The sequence below is a fragment of the Ornithorhynchus anatinus genome, chromosome 10 (assembly GCF_004115215.2).
Source record: "Ornithorhynchus anatinus isolate Pmale09 chromosome 10, mOrnAna1.pri.v4, whole genome shotgun sequence".
NCBI lineage: Eukaryota > Metazoa > Chordata > Mammalia > Monotremata > Ornithorhynchidae > Ornithorhynchus > Ornithorhynchus anatinus.
Window position 1 is genome coordinate 7,495,849 of NC_041737.1, and position 20,928 is coordinate 7,516,776.

General features: G+C 48.7%; 1 protein-coding gene across 1 annotated transcript; it reads left to right on the forward strand.

The window, feature by feature from the left end:
* Positions 1-709: 709 nt before the first annotated feature.
* NPFFR2 (neuropeptide FF receptor 2) lies at positions 710-20,729 on the forward strand. Its single transcript, XM_029074215.2, has 4 exons — positions 710-1,204; positions 12,371-12,708; positions 14,562-14,661; positions 19,776-20,729. Exons 2-4 carry the CDS (start codon positions 12,378-12,380, stop codon positions 20,590-20,592), a joined length of 1,248 nt encoding a protein of 415 aa, XP_028930048.1. The 5' UTR covers positions 710-1,204; positions 12,371-12,377; the 3' UTR covers positions 20,593-20,729.
* Positions 20,730-20,928: the final 199 nt, after the last annotated feature.

Here is a 20,928-nt window from a genome sequence, read left to right on the forward strand (position 1 = left end):
CATTGCTTCTGTGTATTGAAAAAGAGCTTTTCTGAGGTGTCAAAACCAGAGTAGTTCTCCGTTAGAGCATTTATTGCATCCAATAGCTGCTTAATAAATATCACTACTTCTGCGTATTTGAAAAAAAAGCTTTGAGGCTTATTTCTTGTGCAAAACCGGAATAGTTTTCAGTCTGCGCATGGATCGCATCCGCTAGCTGCTTCATAAATATAATTACTTACATGTATCGATAAAGAGCTGGGAGGCTTATTTCTTGTGTCAAAACCAGAGTGGTTCTCAATGAGAACATTCATTGCATCCAATAGCTGCTTACTAAATATCACTACTTCTGGGTATCGAAAAAGAGCTTCGAGGCTTATTTCTTGTGCAAAACCAGAATAGTTTTCAGTCTGCGCATGCATCGCATCCGCTAGCTGCTTCATAAATATAATTATATGTATTGATAAAGAGCTTTGAGGCTTATTTCTTGGGCAAAACCAGAATTGTTCTCAGAGCATTTATTGCATCCAGTAGCTGCTTCATAAATATCACTGCTTCGGTGTATTGAAAAGGAGCTTTTTTGAGGTTCATTTCTTGTGTCAAAACCAGAATAGTTCTCAGTTAGAGCATTTATTGCATCTAATAGCTGCTTCATAAATATCATTGCTTCTGTGTATTGAAAAGGAGCTTTTTTGAGGCTGATTTCTTGTGTCAAAACCAGAGTCGTTCTCAGAACATTTATTGCATCCAATAACAGCTTCATAAATATTACTTCTGTGTATTGAAAAAGAGCTTTTTTGAGGCTTATTTCTGGTGCCAAACTCCATCCTTTCTCACCTTGTCCTCCCTCCAGGATGGCCAACGGGGGTCCAGGACACCGGGGACCCTTCTATCACCAGGAGAGGGGAGGAAGAGGAGGAGGAAGAGGGGACGGGCTAGCCACGACCCCCCTCTCTTACCCTCGAACCCCCGCAGGGTTGCAAACTTCCTAAAACCTCCCTCCTCCCTCCCCCTTTCTCCATCACTGACTATGTAGTGGACGTCTTCGAAGGGGAGGTGGGTCTGGCTTGCTGCATCGCAGAGATAAGGTCCTGGAGCCGGTCCTTGGTGGCTGAGGAAAGGAGGGGTGTCCGGAATCCGTGGGATCTGGGCTTTTAGAAGAGGACACCGTGGGGATCACCCAGGCTCCTGCTACTGAGTGCCGCTGCAAATCGGGAATTGGAAGGTAAGAGGAGCTGCGCACCTGCTCGGTTCTTGTAGCTGAGCTGAGGATTAAGAGAGGCGGTCAGGGAATCCTAAGACTTTTTTCATCATCATCCTCATCAACGGGAAATTCTCCCTGAGCACAGCTCGATCGTGCTCTTTTATCTTAAAGCAACAAAAATGCATCTTGCCCCTCCTGTGCCCTAGGTCTAGGGATGCCTTCAGACACATCACTGGATTTATCTGGAGGGCACACCCAGCTATCCGTTTATTTCAGCAAAAACATCCCAGTGAGAAGTCAAAATGATCCCTTTTTAGTGTATTCATCGCATCCAGTAGCTGCCCTTCCTACCGTCGGCAAAAAAAACATCCCATTGAGAATTCAACCTGATCATTTTTTTTTTAGTGCGGTCATCGCTTCCAATAGCTGCTTGATAAATATCATTACTTCTATGTATTGAAAAAGAGCTGCGAGGCTCATTTTTTTGTGCCAAACCAGAATAGGTCTCAGGTCTGAAAGTAATTACAGCAAAGAGCCCAGGGCTGGAAGTCAAAGGATCTGGGTTCTATCTCAGCTCTGCTGCTGACTTGTGTGTGACCAGATTTGCTTAATGTGGCAAGTCGTTTAACCTCTCGGAGCCTCAGTTTCCTCGCTTCTAAAATGGGAAATAAGGGTTGTGGCGGATGTGATTCTTTTGTATCCATCTCAATGACTGTGCATGGCGGTTGATACGTAGTGTTTAAAAAATACCACTGACTAAGAAAGGAGCTTCTTCCTCGTTGTGACCTGGACGTCGAAGAACGAATTACACGATTGCTAACCAAGCCTGTTTTTTGTGGATGCCAATGGTTATGGATATGTAGACCTACGTATTTTAATTTTCAGTTAGCTATAGTTTCTGTGACCGCGTATGATCTTCTGGATAAAATCTAGAGGGCAAAACTGTCAACCAGATTTGTATATTTTGATGATTGAATCTACGCGGGGTATATTGATAGGTTTATTATTATTATTTATTAATTAAGCACTTAGTGTGAGTCAAGCATCATTCTAAGCACTGGGGGAGGTAGAAGCCAATCAGGTCAGAAACAGTTCCTGCCCCACAAACAGCTTCCAGTCTACAGAGGAGGATGCGCTTTGTAGGCAGGGGACGTGTACCAACTCTTTTAAACTCTCTCAAGCGCTTAGTTCAGTGTTCTGCATATATATGATTAATTACTTGATTGATTTTACGGATGAGGAACTGAAGCCCAGAGAAGTCGGGTGATTTACCTAAGATCACACAAAAGGCCGGTGGGGGAGTAGAACCTAGATCTTCTATTTCCAAGCTCTTTCCATTAGTCACCCTGCCTCTACTTGGACCATTAATAATGTTGGTATTCGTTGAGCGCTTACTATGTGCAAAGCACTGTTCTAAGCGCTGGGGGGGATACAAGGTGATCAGGTTGTCCCTCGTGGGGCTCACAGTTTTAATCCCCATTTTACAGACGAGGTAACAGGCACAGAGAAGTGAAGCGACTTGCCCGAAGTCACACAGCCGGCCAGCGGCGGAGCCGGGATTAGAACCCATGACCTCTGACTCCCAAGCCCGGGCTCTTTCCACAGAGCCACGCTGCTTCTCGTAGTGAGCGATGCACACAGAGAGGGAAGCTTTTTGTCTCTGTTGACACCTCCCCTTCTCCATATTTCCCTCTGAGGAAGGGGCTTTTCATTTTCATTTAAAAGCTTTCCCTGCTGACTTGTCTGGAGCTTCTGACACCGCAGTTTGATGTGAGGACTGAATGAACAACTCTGACTCCCAGGTAGTTTAAAAGCTGGCTCTTCACCTAATTCCCATCAATCCACCATCCCTTGAGACTCTGTGTGCAGTCGGGAACATTTGCGTTATTTTAGCAGAGGGTCGGATAGGAAGATGTTTAGGGGGAAAGCTGTACCTTTAAGTAAATTTCATGTCACTGGGGCATTGCCTATAAAATGTGCTCCGGATTTTCAGAAAGTCAAGGTTTTTTCAGGAATCAGGCCTCGGAAGTGGTATGGAACGGTCTTTTTTAAAGACACGATACCTTTCCTTCTCCCTCACAAACACCGATAAGCTAGATTTTCCCCCCACCCAAGGATACTGTGCACCTTGACACGGTATAATGCTTCGGAGTGAACAAGATTTGAATTGCTGCCAAGAATCAAACCGTAAAGTGGTAGTGATGTAAATTTTCCTGAGACACCTAAGTTTTAGAGGTGCTGTGGTGGAGCTTGGATGTGACTCAGATCCTTTCCTCAAATAAGTGAGCTCCCTCACCTCAGTGCCGATGTGGTTGGTTCAGGAAACAAAATTGGATTCCTGTGAAGGGCGAGCTGCCTATGTCCTGGAATTTATTCCTGAGAAGGAGAGGCTTATCTTAGCCCTGGAATCGATCTCTTCTGGTGACTGTTTGATTTACTATTTATTAAGCACTTACTCTATGCCAAGCATTGTACTAAGTGCTGGGGTAGATTTGAGATAATCAGGTTAGAAAAGCTGCATTACCTAGCGGAAAAAGCATGGCTCTGGGAGTAGGAAGACCTGAGTTCTAATCCTGGCTCTACCACTTGTCTGTTGTGTGACTTTTGGCAGGTCACTTAATTTCTCTGTGCCTCAGTTCCCTCCTGTAAAATGAGGACTGAGACTGTGAACCCCTTGTGGGACAAGAACTACGTCCAACCTGCTTATTTTATCTATCCCAGTGCTCAGTACAGTGTAGAGAAGCAGCGTGGCTTAGTGGAAAGAGCCCGCGCTTGGGAGTCAGAGGTCATGGGTTCTAATTCCGCTCCGCCACTTGTCTGCTGTGTGGCCTTGGGCAAGTCACTTAACTTCTCTGGGCCTCAGTTAAGTCATCTGTCAAAATGGGGTTTAAAAACTGTGAGCCCCAAGTGGGACGATCTGATTCCCCTGTGTCTACCCCAGCGCTTAGAACAGTGCTCCGCACATAGTAAGCGCTTAACAAATACCATAATCATCTGTATAAAGTAAGAGTTCAATAAATATGATTGATTCCTCTGCCATTTGACCCTGCAGCCCTGGGGGAGATAGGCTAGATTATCCGGGATCTTGGTGCTGTCCCCTCTGCGTGGACTGGGTCAGGGTTTAGGTTAGTGACCCCACCCCTCAAGGAGACCGGACCCCTCCCCTCAATTATATCTCCTGCTCTTCCTTCATCCGAATTCACCCTGGTTCGGTAAGAAATAAAGCACTGCCACAGAAAACAATTTCAAATAATGAATGGATTGGATGATTTTATTGGAAAGATTTGAGGAATTGAAGGTCATCAGAGTCAGTCCAGCGATTAAGAAAAATTAGTAGCAATTTCGCTGAAAAGCCAAACTGGTACTGGAGTGTCACCTGCTGGGTATCCCTAGCTGGTTTGGTTGGTTGCCTATTTCTAAACTTGCGAAAGAGTTCTCATTCTTGGTAGAAGTGGTAATGTTCTTAAATCATAAAGATAATGCCTACCTCTGAATTTTGCTAGTCACTACCAGTCTCTGTGGAAACAGTGGAAGGGCTCTAAATCAAGCTGGATGATAAATGATTCCGTTTTAGGTATGGTCGTAAGTGACAGACTATGAGGATGGGATCGTTTGCGTCTGTGGATGCTGATGGAGTGAAATCCAACAAAGTCCCTCTGGGACATGAAAATGACATTTGATTTCAGTGGAGATACTGAAATGTTAGCAACTGGCAGTTTATAGAGGCGTGAGAAAATGGCGGTGGGTCCCTTAAAGCAGTACAAAATGGTGGGTGTAGTTTCTTCCACAACCTGAACGGAAAATAGTTAATGCCTTGTTTTCTTAAATGAGGGGGGAAAAGAATCCAAAATAGGTAATAATCGTATTTAAGGGAATCAGGAGGAACTGGGTAATAGTCCCAGCTCTGCCGCTGACCTGCCATGGTACAGATGAGGAAACTGAGTCCCAGAGAAGTTAAATGACTTGCCCAAAGGCACACAATAGGACAGTAGAAGAGGTGGGACTGGAATTCAAGTGTCCTGCCTCTCAGATCTGTGTTCTTTCCACTAAAGCCTGCTCAGGTAGATTGTAAACTCCTGGAAGGCAAGGAGCATGTCTACTAACTTTATCTGTGCCCTTCCTAACATTAAAGGATATCACTTATCCTGAAAGTGTTCCAGATTTTGTATCTTCCCAAAAAACTCTGGGAAAGCATTACACCCAGAGCTTAGAACAGTGCTTGGCACATAGAAAGTGCTTAAATATCGTCGTCATTATCAATCAATAGTATTGATACTTGCTTGCTCCAGAGCGCTATATTAAGCACTTGGGAGAGCTTACATTCTAGAGGGAGAGACAAAAATTTAAAGTAAACTACAAGTCTGTATATAAATGCTGTGAAGCCAAGAGTGGCATGAATATCAAATGTTAAAAGGATACAGATTTAAATACGTAGGTGACGCAGAAAAGAAAAAGAGTAGGGAAAGGGGTTAGTAGTCAGCATCTTGACTCTTTGACTTTTCTCACTGGCTTTGGTTAAGCTTGAAGAAGAACCTATTTATAATTTCTTTTGATGAAATCTTACTCATCCCGAGTGTCTTATCAAATAACTCATAACACCAGTAAACATACACATTTCCTGGCACAAGAAGCTTACAGTCTAGTGGTGGGGGGGTCGGGGAAGAGAGGGAGAAAAAGGGAGGAATTGTTCATTCATTCAATAGTATTTATTGAGCGCTTACTATGTGCGGAGCACTGTACTGAGCGCTTGGAATGGACAAATCGGCAACAGATACAGTCCCTGCCCATTGACGGGCTTACAGTCTGAGTCTAATGGTCAGTCCACATCGTCTATATCAGGAAAAAATATAGAGTGCCAGTCTGAGAGTCAGAAGGGCCTGGGTTCTAATCCAGCTCCTCTACGTGTCTGCGGTGTGACCAAGTCACTTCTCTGTGCCTCAGTTGCCTCATCTTTAAAATGGAGATTAAAGCAGTTGGACATGGACTGTGTCCAACCTGATTAGCTTGCCTGTAACCCAGCGTTTAGTATAGTGACTGGCACCCAGAAGTTAAGCGTTTTGCCCAAGGTCACACAGCAGACAAGTGGGGGAGGTGGAATTAGAACCCAGGTCCTCTGACTCCCAGACCCGTGCTGTCCCATCCAGGGCCCATTTCTCCTGAGGGAGGTTTCCTGCTAACTCTGAACAACCGAAACCCCACAGTTTTCTGGAAGGCCCACGTGGGACAGGGATCGAGATTGATCTGATTGTATTACACCTACCCGAGCACTCAGTACAGTTCTTGGCACATTGTAAGTTCTTAATCGCACCATTTATGCACCACATTTAGAGGGGGTGGGTCTTTCTCCGATTCTTCCTCCTATTTATACATTATTCCATGACTTTCTCCCCTTCTAAGAACAGTAATTATTATTAAGGCATTTGTTGAGCGCTTACTAAGTGCCAGGCACTGTATTAAGCGCTGAGGTGGCTATAAGGCAGTAGACTATAGATTATAAACTAAATTCTAGAGATAAACTCCTTGTGGTAACAGTAATAATAATGATGCTATTTGTTAAGTGCTTAGTAGGTGTCAAGCTCCTTACTAAGTGCTTACTAGGTGTCAAGCACCTTACTAAGTGCTTACTAGGTGCTAAGTGCTGTACTAAGTGCTGGGGTAGAAAAAAGATCATCAGGTCAGATACAGGCCTGTCCCACAAGAGGCTCCCAGTCTAAATAGGAGGGAGACAGTTGTGTAATCTCTATTTTATAGAAGAGGAAACCGAGGCCCACAGAAGTTAAGGAGCAGCTAGATCCAAGATTAGAATCCAAGTCCTTTGTTCTTTTCACTAGGCTTTCAATTGTAATAATAATAATATTTAAGTTTCAAGTTGACTTCAGTCATATTTTTCGAGTGCTTGCTGTGTGCGGAGCACTGTACTAAGCGCTTGGGAAGTACGATACAGCAACAGAGACAATCCCTGCCCACGACAGACACACAGTTCACGTAGAACAGTGTTTGGCGCGGAGTAAGCGCTTAACAGATACCATAATTAATTAGTACTTGAGAGTTGAACCTGGGGGAGAGGACACCTGAGGAGATGGCATTTTAGTAGAGCTTGGAAGATGGGCTGCTGAGTGGTGGTTGCTCGGATATGTAGGGGGAGGGAATTAATAATGATGATGATGGTATTTGTTAAGCGCTTACTATGTGCCAAGCACTGCCCTAAGCACTGGGGGAGATACAAGGTAATCAGGTTGTCCCACCTGGGGCTCACAGTCTCAATCCCCATTTTACAGATGAGATAACTGAGGCCCGGAGAAGTGAATTGGCCTGCCCAAGGTCACCCAGCAGACAAGTGGCAGAGGCGGGATGCCCAATTGTCCATTCCAAACGCTTAGTACGGTGCCCTGCACATAGTAAGCGCTCAATAAATACTATTGAATGAATGAACCCTTATCCTATGACTCCCGTGCTCTTTCCACTAAGCCATCCTGCTTCTTAATAATTCCTGATAATCATTATTATTGCCACAGTGCTTCGCACATAGTAAGCATTTAACAAATACCATACTCATAAAGATTCGGAGAGAGCCGAATCTGATGGTGGGATGTTTCTGCCTGAAACTGCAGAATGAGAAAGGAAAATACGCTGCCACATTTTGTAGCCTTGTCCACCTGCCTACCCCCATCGATTGTAAGGTTTTTGAGAGCAGGGAATTAACCTCGCTTTTGTTCTAATCAGCCAAGCGCTTAGTACAGTCCTTAGAGCTCAAAAGCCCCTCGTAAACACCATCGGTAGATGCATCGATTGGTTGTGGTTCAAACAAAGCACCGAAATCAAACCTATTAAAGAGATCAAGGGTTATTTTTTTTTTTTTGAGTTTAACAATAATAATGTTGGTATTTGCTAAGCGCCTACTACGTGCCGAGCACTGTTCTAAGCGCTGGGGGGAGATACAGGGTCATCAGGTTGTCCCACGTGAGGCTCACAGTTAATCCCCATTTTACAGATGAGGTCACTGAGGCCCAGAGAAGTGAAGTTTAGTAAAACTAAATACAAGGGATTATTGTTTGTCATTGAAATAGGCTAATAATGATAATGTTGGTATTTGTTAAGCGCTTACTATGTGCAGAGCACTGTTCTAAGCACTGGGGTAGACACAGGGGAATCAGGTTGTCCCACGTGGGGCTCACGGTCTTAATCCCCATTTTACAGAAGAGGGAACTGAGGCCCAGAGAAGTGAAGTGACTTGCCCACAGTCACACAGCTGACAAGTGGCAGAGCCGGGATTTGAACCCATGACCTCTGACTCCAAAAGCCCGTGCTCTTTCCACTGAGCCACGCTGCTTAATAGCTGATATTCCCCACTCTGAAAATTGCTTGAAAATGCAAGGAACACAGTGGAATTTTCTTTTAGAGAAGCAGCGTGGAAAGAGCCCGGGCTTGGGGGTCAGAGGACGTGGGTTCTAATCCCGGCTCTGCCACCTGTCTACTGTGTGAGCTTGGGGAAGTCGCTTCACTTCTCTGGGCCTCAGTTCCTTCATCATTAAAAAGTGATTAGGACTGTGAGCCTCATGTGGGACAGAGACTGCCCAATCTGAGCTTGCATCTGTCTACCCCAGACCTTAGTACAGGGCAGGGCACATAGTAAGCACTTAATAAATATCCTTAAAACCCCCCAAAAAAGCAGGGTCTGGAATTACAGCCGATCATTCTACTCTCGGATGGATTTTATTGGCTCAGAGGAATGGACGGGAACTTTGAAGGTAATCTTAAACCCTGTCCTCAAAATTGACTGTCTATCCCGTGCACGATATCCTTTTCCTCCAGCTTTATGCTCCAGAACGATGATTTTCATTTGAGAGATTTCTCACGCCCAGAGGAATCAACAAGCCGTTACAGAGCAAATGTTAGTGAGCTATTGTGGCAGAGCTAATTGTTTTTATTTCCCAATGACAATGGAAATACTAATAGCTAGAAGGAATAAATTAGTTACCCAAGTTCATTTTACAGCTAAGCTTTAATGCTTTAGAAAAAAAAAAATAAACACTTGTTGCACTAACTCCTGAGCTTATCTATTTAGCATTTACGGTTTGGTCACTCGTCAGCGTGTGCAAGAGCTGAGAACGGCCAACCTTCTCACTGTACCTCGGTCTTGTCTAGTCATTCAGTGGTATTTATTGAGCGCTTACTCTGCGCAGGGCACTGTACTGAGCGCTTGGAATATACAAGTCGGCAACTGATAGAGACAATCCCTGCCCAGTGACGGGCTTACAGTCTATCTCGCCACTGACCTCTTGCCATGTCCTGCCTCTGGCCTGGAACGCCCTCCCTCTTCATATAATAATAATATTGCTGGTATTTGTTAAGCGCTTACTATGTGCAGAGCACTGTTCTAACCGCCGGGGGAGATACAGGGCCATCAGGTTGTCCCCCGTGAGGCTCGCAGTCTTCATCCCCATTTTCCAGATGAGGGAACTGAGGCCCAGAGAAGTGAAGTGACTCGCCCACAGTCCCACAGCTGCCGAGTGGCAGAGCCGGGAATCGAACCCATGACCTCTGACTCCCAAGCCCGGGCTCTTTCCACTGAGCCATGCTGCTTCTCTGTTGTGTATCCGTGGGCAAGTCTCTTGACTTCTCTGTGCTTCAGTTGCCTCATCTGTAAAGTGGGGATTATGAGCCCAGTGTGGGACAGAGACTGTGTCCCACCTGATTAACTTATATCTACCCCAGCGCTTAGTACAGTGCTTGGCGCAAAGGAAGTGCTTAATAAATACCGTAAAAAAAGATCTTAGGACTGGGAGTTGAGACCTTAGTTCTAAATCTGACTCCACCACTTGCCTGCCGGATGACCTCGGGACAAGTTACTTTACTGGGAAGCAGCGCGGCTCAGCGGAAAGAGCACGGGCTTGGGAGTCAGAGGTCATGGGTTCGATTCCCGGCTCTGCCACTCGGCAGCTGTGTGACTGTGGGCGAGTCACTTCACTTCTCTGGGCCTCAGTTACCCCATCTGTAAAATGGGGATCAAGACTGTGAGCCTCACATGGGACAACCTGATTACCCTGTATCTCCCCCGGCGCTTAGAACAGTGCTCCGCACGTAGGAAGCGCTCAACAAATACCCACATTATTATTTACTCTGCGCCTCAGTTTACTCATCTGTCAAATGGGGATTCCGTACCCGTTCTCCCTCCCCCTCGGACTGTGAGCCACACGAGACAGGGCCCGCAGCGGATCCGATCGGACTCCGGTGGCTATCAGAGGGCCTGGCACGGAGTCGAAGCTCAATAAATATCAATCCGTCCGAGGCAGGCCCTTGGGAAAGGAGGCAAGAATTAATCCGTGGTCTTGATTGATCGCTTACTATTTGCAGAGCACCGGTCTAAGGGCTTGGGAGAGCAGACTGCGAGAGAATCAGCGGGCACAGTGCCCGTCTGTAATGAATTTACAGACTAGAGGGTGAGAAGAAGGCCCGGTCTGGCCGGGTGGCAATGGGGGGGATGGTTAATAATAATGACGGTATTCGTTAAGCGCTTACTACGTGCAGGGCACCGTTCTAAGCGCCGGGGGAGACACAGGGGAATCGGGTTGTCCCCCGTGAGGCTCCCGGTCTTCATCCCCATTTTACAGGTGAGGGAACGGAGGCCCAGAGAGGTGAAGTGACTTGCCCACGGTCCCACGGCTGACAAGTGGCAGAGCTGGGATTCCCTCCGATGGTTGGGGAGGGGGCTTCCTAGAGTGGGTGAGAATGGTGAGTGAATGGATTTGTTAGTCGCCCCCACCCCCCCGGGCTCCATCTGGGCGTGGGACGAGGTGTGAAGGGGGCTGTTCCTCCTCCTGTCCTTCGAGGTGACCCCGGCTAAAGGTGGGCGGGGGAGAGCTGGGCCGGGCCCCCCCCCCGGGAACCAAGTCAGAAGGAGAGAGGAGCGGCCCCAGTCCCCGGCCAGGATGACGGCTCCGGCCTCCAGGAACCCGAGCAGGGCATGGTGAGGAGATGGGAGGGAGGATGGGCTCCTCGACCAAGCGCTTAGTACAGTGCTCCGCACACGGGAAGGTCTCAATAAATGCCAACGAAAGAATGAATGGAGAAAGTGACTTGGCCGGCCCGGGCCCCAACTGACAAGACCTCCTCCGCTTCCGTGTCGTTGAAGTAAGCGCGTGTAATAATAATAATAATAATGTTGGTATTTGCTAAGCGCTTACTACGTGCCGAGCACTGTTCTAAGCGCTGGGGTAGACATAGGGGAATCAGGTTGTCCCACGTGGGGCTCGCAGTTTTAATCCCCATTTTACAGATGAGGGAACTGAGGCCCAGTGAAGTGACTCGCCCACAGTCACACAGCCGACAAGTGGCAGAGCTGGGATTCGAACTCATGAGCCCCGACTCCAAAGCCCGTGCTCTTTCCACTGAGCCACGCTGCTTCTCAAAGTGTAGAAAAGCAGTGGAGAGAGCCCGGGCCTGGGAGTCGAGAGCACCTGGGTTCTCATTCCAGCCTCGTCATTTGCCTGCTGTGTGACCTCGGGCAAGTCATCACACTTCCCCGGGCCTCAGTGACCTCATCCGTAAAATGGGGAGTGAGACGGTGAGCCCCACGTGGGACAGGGACTGTGTCCAACTCCTTTTGCTTTTATAACCCCAGAGCTTAATGCGGTGGCTGGCGCATAGTAAGCGCTTAACAGATACCGTTATTATATAGCATGTAGAGAGAAGCAGCGTGGTTCAGTGGGAAGAGCCCGGGCTTGGGAGTCAGAGGTCATGGGTTCGAAGCCCGGCTCTGCCGCTCGTCAGCTGGGTGGTGACTGTGGGCGCGTCACTTAATTTCTCTGTGCCTCAGTTCCCTCATTTGTAAAATGGGGATGAAGACTATGAGCCTCACGTGGGACAACCTGGTTACCCTGTATCTACCCCAGTGCTTAGAACAGTGCTCTGCACCTAGTAAGCGCTTAACAAATACCAACATAATCATTATTATTCCCTGTGCCTCAGTTCCCTCATCTGTAAAATGGGGATGAAGGCTGTGAGCCTCACGCGGGACGACCTGATGACCCCGTATCTACCCCAGCGCTTAGAACAGTGCTCTGCACCTAGTAAGCGCTTAACAAATGTCAACATTATTATTATTACAATTATTCCTGGACTTTCCGCGATGGACGAAGCCCTAGCTAATAGTATCTCGGTATCTCGTGCACTTTCTTCTCTCTTGAGGGACAAGATGAGCGAGGTATTTGGCAGCAATATTTCAGACTACTGGCTCCGGGCGATGGTGGGCGTTAACGAAACCAAGCGAGATTGGAACCTCAGCCAACCGGTGACCTACGTGAATTACTATCTCCACCAACCCCAAGTGGCGGCGGTCTTCATCTTTTCCTACTTTTTAATCTTCTCTCTGTGCATGGTGGGCAATTTCCTGGTTTGCTTCATTGTGCTGAAGAACAAACACATGCACACAGTTACCAACCTCTTCATCCTCAACCTGGCTGTCGGCGACCTACTTGTTGGCCTCTTCTGCATGCCCATCACCCTCCTGGATAACATCATCGCAGGTGGGTTGTCTTGCCACAAGCCCCGACGGAATCTCGGCCAATGGAGGCCTCCGGTTCGGAGCCCGTCGGAGCAGGAGGTAGACCGAATCCCGCTCGTGCCCCTCTCTGGCTCCACGTTCGAATCCTCCCTCATCCACCTGGCTCAGGGGTTGGGGGTGTGGAAAGGGAGGAAGAAAACACTCCCGATCCCTAGTCGTAAAAACCCAACAGCCATCTTCGGCGCTTTTTTGTTCAGTGGCGTTTGCTAAGCGCTTACTATAGTCAATAGTATTTACTGAGCGCTTACTAGGTGCGGAGCACTGTGCCCAGCGCTTGGAACGAACAAGTCGGCAACAGATAGAGACGGTCCCTGCCGTTTGACGGGCTTACCGTATGCCGGGCAGTACACTGAGCGCTGGGGTAGATGCAAGATAACTGGACACGGTCCCTGTCTCCCCATTTTACAGATGAGGTAACTGAGGTATAGAGAATAATAATAATAATAATAATAATGTCGGTATTTGTTAAGCGCTTACTCTGTGCAGAGCACCGTTCTAAGCGCTGGGGGAGATACAGGGTGATCAGGCCGTCCCACGTGAGGCTCACAGTTATTCCCCATTTTACAGACGAGGGAACTGAGGCCCAGAGAAGTGAAGTGACTTGCCCACAGTCCCACAGCTGACAAGTGGCAGAGCTGGGATTCGAACTCAGGTCCTCTGACTCCCAGGCCTGAGTCTGCTAGACCACATTGCTTTCTAGCTTAGCACTTAACGGTCTACCGTGCCCCATTTTTAAATCTTACGTATAGGCACTTATTTAAGTGTAGATTCAGTTATTTATTTTGATCACTCTATCAGTAGATACTCTTCGGTCGGTCTCCCGTGTTAGAGTGAGAGTTCCTTGCTTGCAGGGAATGCGTCACTGACGATTTCGTACTGCCCCGTTGCCTAGCCGAATAGCGTAGTGGAAAAAACACTGGCCTGGAAGTCAGAGGACCGCGATTCTAATCCCGTTTTCTCCACTTGCCTGCTGTGTGACCTTGGGCAAGTCACTTAGCTTCCCTGGGTCTCAATAACCTCATCTGTAAAATGGATTACACTTCCTCCTTCTGACTTAGACCGTGAGCTTACAACTTGATTATGATGATGATGTTGGTATTTGTTAAGCGCTTACTGTGTGCAGAGCACTGTTCTAAGCGCTGGGGGAGATACGGGGTCATCAGGTGGTGAGGCTTTAATCTTTTAACTACTCCATTTTGCAGGGCCTGGAACCGTAGTAAGTGCTTAACAAGTAACATTAAAAATAATAATTACTACTGTTACTGTTATTCATTCAGTAGTATTTATTGAGCATTTACTATGTGCAGAGCACTGTACTAAACGCTTGGAATGTATAATTCGGCAACAGATGGAGACCATCCCTGCCCAATGACGGGCTCACAGTCTAAACACCTTGTCCCTCCCTGACTGACTTCATTCAGAACCTTGGTGCCTGCTACCCTCACACTGCTTTCTCTTGGTGATATATATGTGTGTGTAGAAATATATATTTTAAGGGTAATTATTAAGCAGTTACTCCGTGTCAAACGCTGTTCCAAGCGCTGTAGTAGGTACAAGTTAATTAGGTTGGACACAGTCCCTGTCCCGCATGGGACTCACGGTCTAAGTAGGAGGGAGAACAGGTACTGAATCTCCATGTTACAGTTGAGGAAACCGAGGCACAGAGCAGCTAAGTGACTTTCCCAAGGTCACACAGCACGCAACTGGCAGAGCAACCGGGAGAATTAAAACCCAGGACCTCTGACTCCAGGGCCCGTGTTCTTTGCACTAGGGGTAGAAGTGACATTTCTAAAGGGGTTTTTCTCTTTCTTTCAGGCTGGCCCTTTGGGAACCTGATGTGCAAGATCAGCGGGGTGGTCCAAGGCATATCCGTCGTGGCATCTGTCTTCACTCTGGTCGCAATTGCTGTGGATCGGTGAGTCGGGGCCTAGTCTGGGGGCAGGTCTTTCCACATTCCAGTGCTTAGTACGGCGTCTGGCACCTAGTTACGCGCTTAACAGATACCATCGTTTATTATTATTCCCCCAAACTGCCCGTCCCAAGTCCTTCGAAGGCCAGTCAGACAGCAGGGCAGAGAGAGTCTTCCCCTTGTGAAATTCTGCCGGGGTGATTTCTTCCTCCTTCTTCTACCTTCCTCTCCTTCCTCCTCCCTCTTATCCTTCTTTCTTTTATTATCCTTCTTCCCTAAACTGTGCGCAGGGGGACTGTGTCCAACCTGATTGTCGTGTCTACCTCAGTGCTCAGTACAGTACTTGGCTTATAGGAAGTACTTAACAGAGACCAAAACTATCGTTATTATGCTCCCCTTTTATAGATGAGGAAACTGAGACCCAGAGAGGTTACATGACCTACCCAGGGTCATACAGGGGGCCAGTGGCAGAGCTGGAGCCCATAAATCCACAGCAGTAGTCCCATGAGATTTCCACAAGGCCACCTCAACTTATTTCCCCATATTACCCACCCCGCTCCCCCAGCCCCTTCTCCTCCAACCTTGCAACCCATGTTCTCTCAGTGTAAATATCTTCAAAAGTCTTTTGGGACATTATTCAACATGGCTCACATCATCCACCCTCCTTTTATGTTGGATTTGAGTGGTGGCCTTTGTAGGTGACCATTTGATCACTGGGTTCTCCTCACTGAAAATGCTGTGTTGCCAGGGTTCCAAATTCTGGATGATCCGATTCAAGAGCTTCAGTCGTATTTATTGAGCACTTAGGGTGTGCAGAGCACTGTACCAAGTGCCGGGGAAGTACAATACGACAGTATAGCAGACGCGATCCCTGACGACAACAAGCTTACAGTCTAGAGCTTCTCTTGAGTCGGCCACGGATCGACCCACCGAGCCGGCCGTAAAGCCCTAAGGAACCACTCTCTAGGCCAAAATGGACATTTCTCGTCAACCCCGGGGACCAGTAGCCGCCAAATTCGCTCTGCCCCCTCCCAGGGCCTTCTAGGAAATCACTTGTCTTTCAAAGTCCAGCCGGGTCAGGGTTTCTGGATGTGTGAAAATGATCCATTACGGTTTTGAAAAGCACGGACGTAAAAACTGAAGTTCCGGTGGATGCTTCTGTGCTTACGTAATGGTTGATCTCTGAATCCTTCTCACTCCGAGTGCTGGATTCTACACCAACAAAGCTTGCAGCTGCTCATAAAATGTCATAGACGAGATTCGAGGCCACCCTTCTCATGAACTTCTAAGGGCCTCAGGGGAATGGATGGAAATCCGAGGGCGTAGGGTAGGAGAAGGATCGGGGTCAGGGAAGCCCGGGGTCGCACCTCGAGGTCCTGCTGTCACCTCGGGTCCCTGAACCAGGGGCCAGGTAAGCCGCGACCCCTCCCTCCGAAGCACCAACTCCCCCTCCGTAAATGGGGACCCGCCCCCTGGGGACTCTGTGGCCGAACTGTCCGTTCCAAGCGCTTAGTACAGTGCTCTGCACACAGTAAGAGCTCAATAAATACGATTGAATGAATGATTGAATGAATGATAGGAAGCAGCAGTAGGGTCTAGTGGTGAGAGCACAGGTTTGAAAGACGGGAAACCTGGGTTCTTGTCTCAGCTCTGCCACTGTCCTGCTGGGTGACCGCAGGCAAGTTTCTCAACCTCTCTGGGCCTCAGTTTCCTCATCTGTAAAATGGGGATAAAGATACCCGTCCTCCCTCTCTCTTAGACTAGGACACAATCTCCTGGGCACTGGGATCCAGGTTGTGTCCACTCTGAACTTGTAGCTACCCCAGCACTTAGCAGATAGTAAGTGCTTAATCGATACTATAATAATTATAACTGTAAAGAAATCACAAGGGTGGGACTGCCTTTATTTTCATTTTCTTTTAAGGTCTCCTTCTCGTTCCGATAGAAAGTAAATAAGCGGCCATTACTTAAAGCTCTGAGGACATATTCTTGACAGGGAAGCACTTTTAGGTAGGTGTTCAACGTATCCAAAAACGCCTTAAACGTTTAGGCAAGAGTAGCGAGAGGGAATGTGTTTTTATATCAAGTAGGTTAACCTCCTGTGGAAGAGCCGGAGCTTGATTCTCATCAGGTATAATTCAGTTAAGACCGAGAAATGGGAAATGAGCTCTTTGGACCGCAACACTGATGTCAAAAGGGTCACGGGACCCGCTGCTGGCAAACGCAGGGGTGACATCCTGCCAGGGGGAAATGTCACCCGAGCCGGCTACTGATTTCTGGAAGGAGCTGCCGACAGACCAGACGGGTAGCCGAGGTGAAGATGCTCTTCTGAAGCCGAGAGTCCGAGACTCAAAATAGCGTGAAGAGTTTTGAAGGTGTTAGAATACGTTCAGGCACTGAATTAATAATCACAAACGACAAGGCACCCGGGAACAAAAGCCCCAGGGACAGACAGAGGCGGCCGGTGTGGCTGCCCGGGCGGGAATGAGAAGGGGAGAGATACTGAGAGGGGCGGTGGGATTTAAAGAGAAGAACCGGTGGGGATCGGGGGAGAAGTAGAGAAGGAGCACGGCACGGTGTATAGAGCAGGGCTTGGGAGTCAGAAAGTCATGGGTTCTAATCCCCGCTCCGTCACTTGTCTGCTGTGTGACCTTGCGGAAGTCACTTCACTTCTCTGGGCCTCAGGGACCTCATCTATAAAATGGGGATCGAGACCGCGAGTCCCACATGGGACAGGGACTGTGTCCAATCCGATTTGCTTGTATCCACCCCAGTGCTCAGTACGGCGCCTGGCACATAGCAAGTGCTTAACAAATACTATAATTATTAAAGAGTAAAGGGATGAAATCGATCAATCTTTAACATTTATTGGGCACCTAGGTGCAGAGCACTGTAATAAGCACTTGGGAGAGGACAGTGGGGTTAGCGGACATCACCCAGGACCTCAAGAAGGCTCCAGTTTAGTCAACTGATGGCATTTATTGAGCGTTACCATGTGCGGAGCGGTCAGTCGGCCAGTCGTATTTATTGAGCGCTTACTGTGTGCAGAAGCACTTGGGAGAGCACTATAAAACGGAATTCGTAGACACGTTCCCTGCCCATAACTTGCTTAAAGATTAGAGGGGGAGACAGACGTTAGCTCGGATCATTTATAATGTCTAATTTATAGCTACGTGCAGAGGCGCTGTGGGGCTGAGGGACGGGAGAATACCAAATGCTCAAAAGTCACAGGTCCAAATGCAATTTAGCAGAGAAGATAGGCTAAAATAAATTGGAAGTTGGAGAAAGTTGTAGAGTTTAAAGAGATGCACGTGAAGACTACCGGGGGGGCGATGGGGGTGGGTTCCAAAGAGTTCCCGTGACACGGGAATACTGGAACGGCGGTGGTTCCGAAGGCTAGAGGGAGGAGGGATGGAGAGAGACAAAGGAAAGGGGATGGACAGAAAGACCATAGGAAGGCAGGACAGTGGTAGGAAGAGAGGACTGAGAGGAGGAGTTGAGGTGAACCCAGGTGAACACCGGATATTTTTTGCTAAAAATAAAATTAGAAGCATCGGGTCTGCCGCCCGGATCGATCTGTGTCCTCACGTTACCTCCATTAGATTCTGAATTCCCCAGGAAGCTGTTTGCTTTTGGTATTTGTTCCCCAAGTATTTGGTTAAGTGCCCGGCTCCTGAAAGGAACTCAGTAGTTCTTCCCGATGAGTCCCCGAGGCAGTCTTGCCAGAATCAGCAGGAGTTGTTTGGAGAGAGAGACCAGAAAATCGGTCCCCCCTTCCCTAGGGGACGGCAACAATCCTGCAGTGTAAATTACTAGCAAGACTAAGGGCTTAGAGTGCGCGAGACATTGTACTAAGTGCTGAGCACGCCGATGAACAGGAGAAGCAGCATAGCCTGTGGTAGATAGGAATGTGTCTACCAACTCCATTGTACTCTCCCAACTCTGGGTACAGTGCTCTGCCCACATTAAGCACTCAATATCGATTGATTGATTGACTGATTGATTGATTGGAAAGAGCAGGGTCTGGGAATCAGGCGACCAGATCCCAGCTCTGCTACTTATTTGCTGTGGACTTTGGGCCAAGTCCCTCATCTCTCTGTGCCTCGGTTTTCTCATCTGTAAAATGAGAATGAAAAACACCCGTTTTCCCTCCGTCTCAGTCTGTGAGACTTGCGTGGGAAAGGGGCTGCAGCATGGGCTAGTGGAAAAAGCAGGAGCCTAGGAGTCGGAAGGTCCGGGTTCTAATTCTGACTCCACCACTCTCCTGCGGGTTGATGACCTTAGGCAAGTCACTTCATACTTCTGTGCCTCAGTTACCTTATCTGCAAAATGGGGATTAAGACCATGAGTCCCATGTGGGAGGTGGACTGTGTCCAACCTGCTTCCTGATTACCTCGTATCTACTGCAGCGTTTAATACAGTGCCTGGAACACGGCAAGTGCTGCAATGCCCTAAAAAGTAGGGCTGTGTCCAATAAGATTTTCCCTGCTTTTAATCCAGCGGTCAGCACAGTGCTTTGGCACATAGTAAGCATTTTACAGATACCGTCTCGATTACGGTTATTACCGTGAGAAGCAGCGTGGCCTAGTGACGAGCACAGGTTTGGGAGTCCGAGGATGTGGGTTCTAATCCCGGCTCTGCCACTTGTCTGCTGTGTGACCTGGGGTGAGTCACTTCACTTCTCTGGGCCTCAGTTCCCTCTTCTGTAAAATGGGAATTGAGACTGTGAGTCCCACGTGGGACGACCCGATTACCTTGTATCCATCCCGATGCTCAGAACGGTGCTTGTTAGACGCTTAACAAATACCATCATCATCATCGTTATTATTATTGTTAATAATAGCGAGAGGCCCACTATTGAAGCAACTCTGACTGCCTCCCCCGAATCAATCAGGCAGTCCGTTGTATTTCTTGAGCGCTTAGTGTATTAAGCGCTTGGGAGACTGTAACACCTCAATAAACAGACACGTTCCCCGCCCGCAGCGAGATCGCAGTCTAGAGGGGGAGACAGATATTAATAGAAATAAATCAACGACAGATGTGGGCCCAAGCGGCGTGGGCCGGGCGGGAGAGTTTCCTCACTAAGAGGGTCTTCCCCGGTCTCGATCTCACCCCCGCAGGTTCCGGTGCGTCGTCTACCCGTTCAAGCCCAAGTTCACCGTCAAGACGGCGCTGGCGGTCGTCGGGGCGGTCTGGGTGCTGGCCGTCGCCCTCATGTCCCCCTCGGCCGTCATGCTGGGGGTCCAGGAGGAGGGGCGTTACAGGGTCCGGCACGGCCCCGGCAACCAGTCCAGTCCCATCTATTGGTGCCGGGAGGCCTGGCCCAGCGAGGACATGCGGAAGGTCTACACCGCCGTGCTGTTCGCCAACGTCTACCTGGCCCCCCTGGCCCTCATCGTCGTCATGTACGGCTGCGTCGGCTTCGCCCTCTTCAAGACGGGCGGCCCCCCGAGGACCAAGTCGGCCGGCCGCGACCCGAGGGAAGCCATGCCCAAGAGGAAGCAGAGGGTCGTTAAGATGCTCCTCGTCGTGGCCCTCCTCTTCATGCTGTCCTGGCTGCCCCTGTGGACGCTGATGATGCTCTCGGATTACGCCGACCTCTCGCCCCAGCAGCTGCGGGTCATCAATATCTACGTCTACCCCTTCGCCCACTGGCTGGCCTTCTGCAACAGCAGCATCAACCCCATCGTCTTCGGGTTCTTCAACGAGAACTTCCGCCTCGGCTTCCGGGAGGTCTTCGGCTTCCGGCCCCGCGGGAAGAAGGTGGTCCGCGGGGAGGCCCGCTCGGCGGGGACCGGGAGCCGCGCCGGGACGACCGCGGCCACCCCGATGACCCAGCAAGAGGAGAAACGCCTACTTCGCTCGGGGGAATCAGCCCTAAATGAGCCGGAGCTGCCGATGGGAGAGCTGAAGGTCGACGACTCCCGAAAGCCATAAAGTCTTTGCCTGGTGGCCAGAATCGCGTGGATGAGCCTATTCCAGGTCCTCTCTGGCAAAAGAAACCAAACATACATATAGAGAAAATGAAACGATCCCATTCCCCATTTAGTTTGTAAAATGTGTAGTGAGACTTAGGTTTGGTTTGGTTTTTTGAATTGTATTTGCTAAGTGCTTACTTTGCGCCAGGCACTAAGTGCTGTGGTAGATGCAAGCTAATCAGGTCGGACCTCTAGACGGTAAGCTCGTTGTGGGGTGGGGAATGTCTCAGTTAGCGTTCTCTCCCGGGCACGTAGTCCAGTGCTCTGCGCACAGTCAGCGCTCGGTAAATAGGTT

Bases quoted from the DNA above. Each gene is read 5' to 3' on its own strand.
- NPFFR2 (XM_029074215.2), top strand. From the start codon at position 12,378: ATGAGCGAGGTATTTGGCAGCAATATTTCAGACTACTGGCTCCGGGCG. The intron at 12,709-14,561 runs GTGGGTTGTCTT...TCTTTCTTTCAG, and splicing joins CCTGGATAACATCATCGCAG to GCTGGCCCTTTGGGAACCTG. The intron at 14,662-19,775 runs GTGAGTCGGGGC...TCACCCCCGCAG, and splicing joins GTCGCAATTGCTGTGGATCG to GTTCCGGTGCGTCGTCTACC.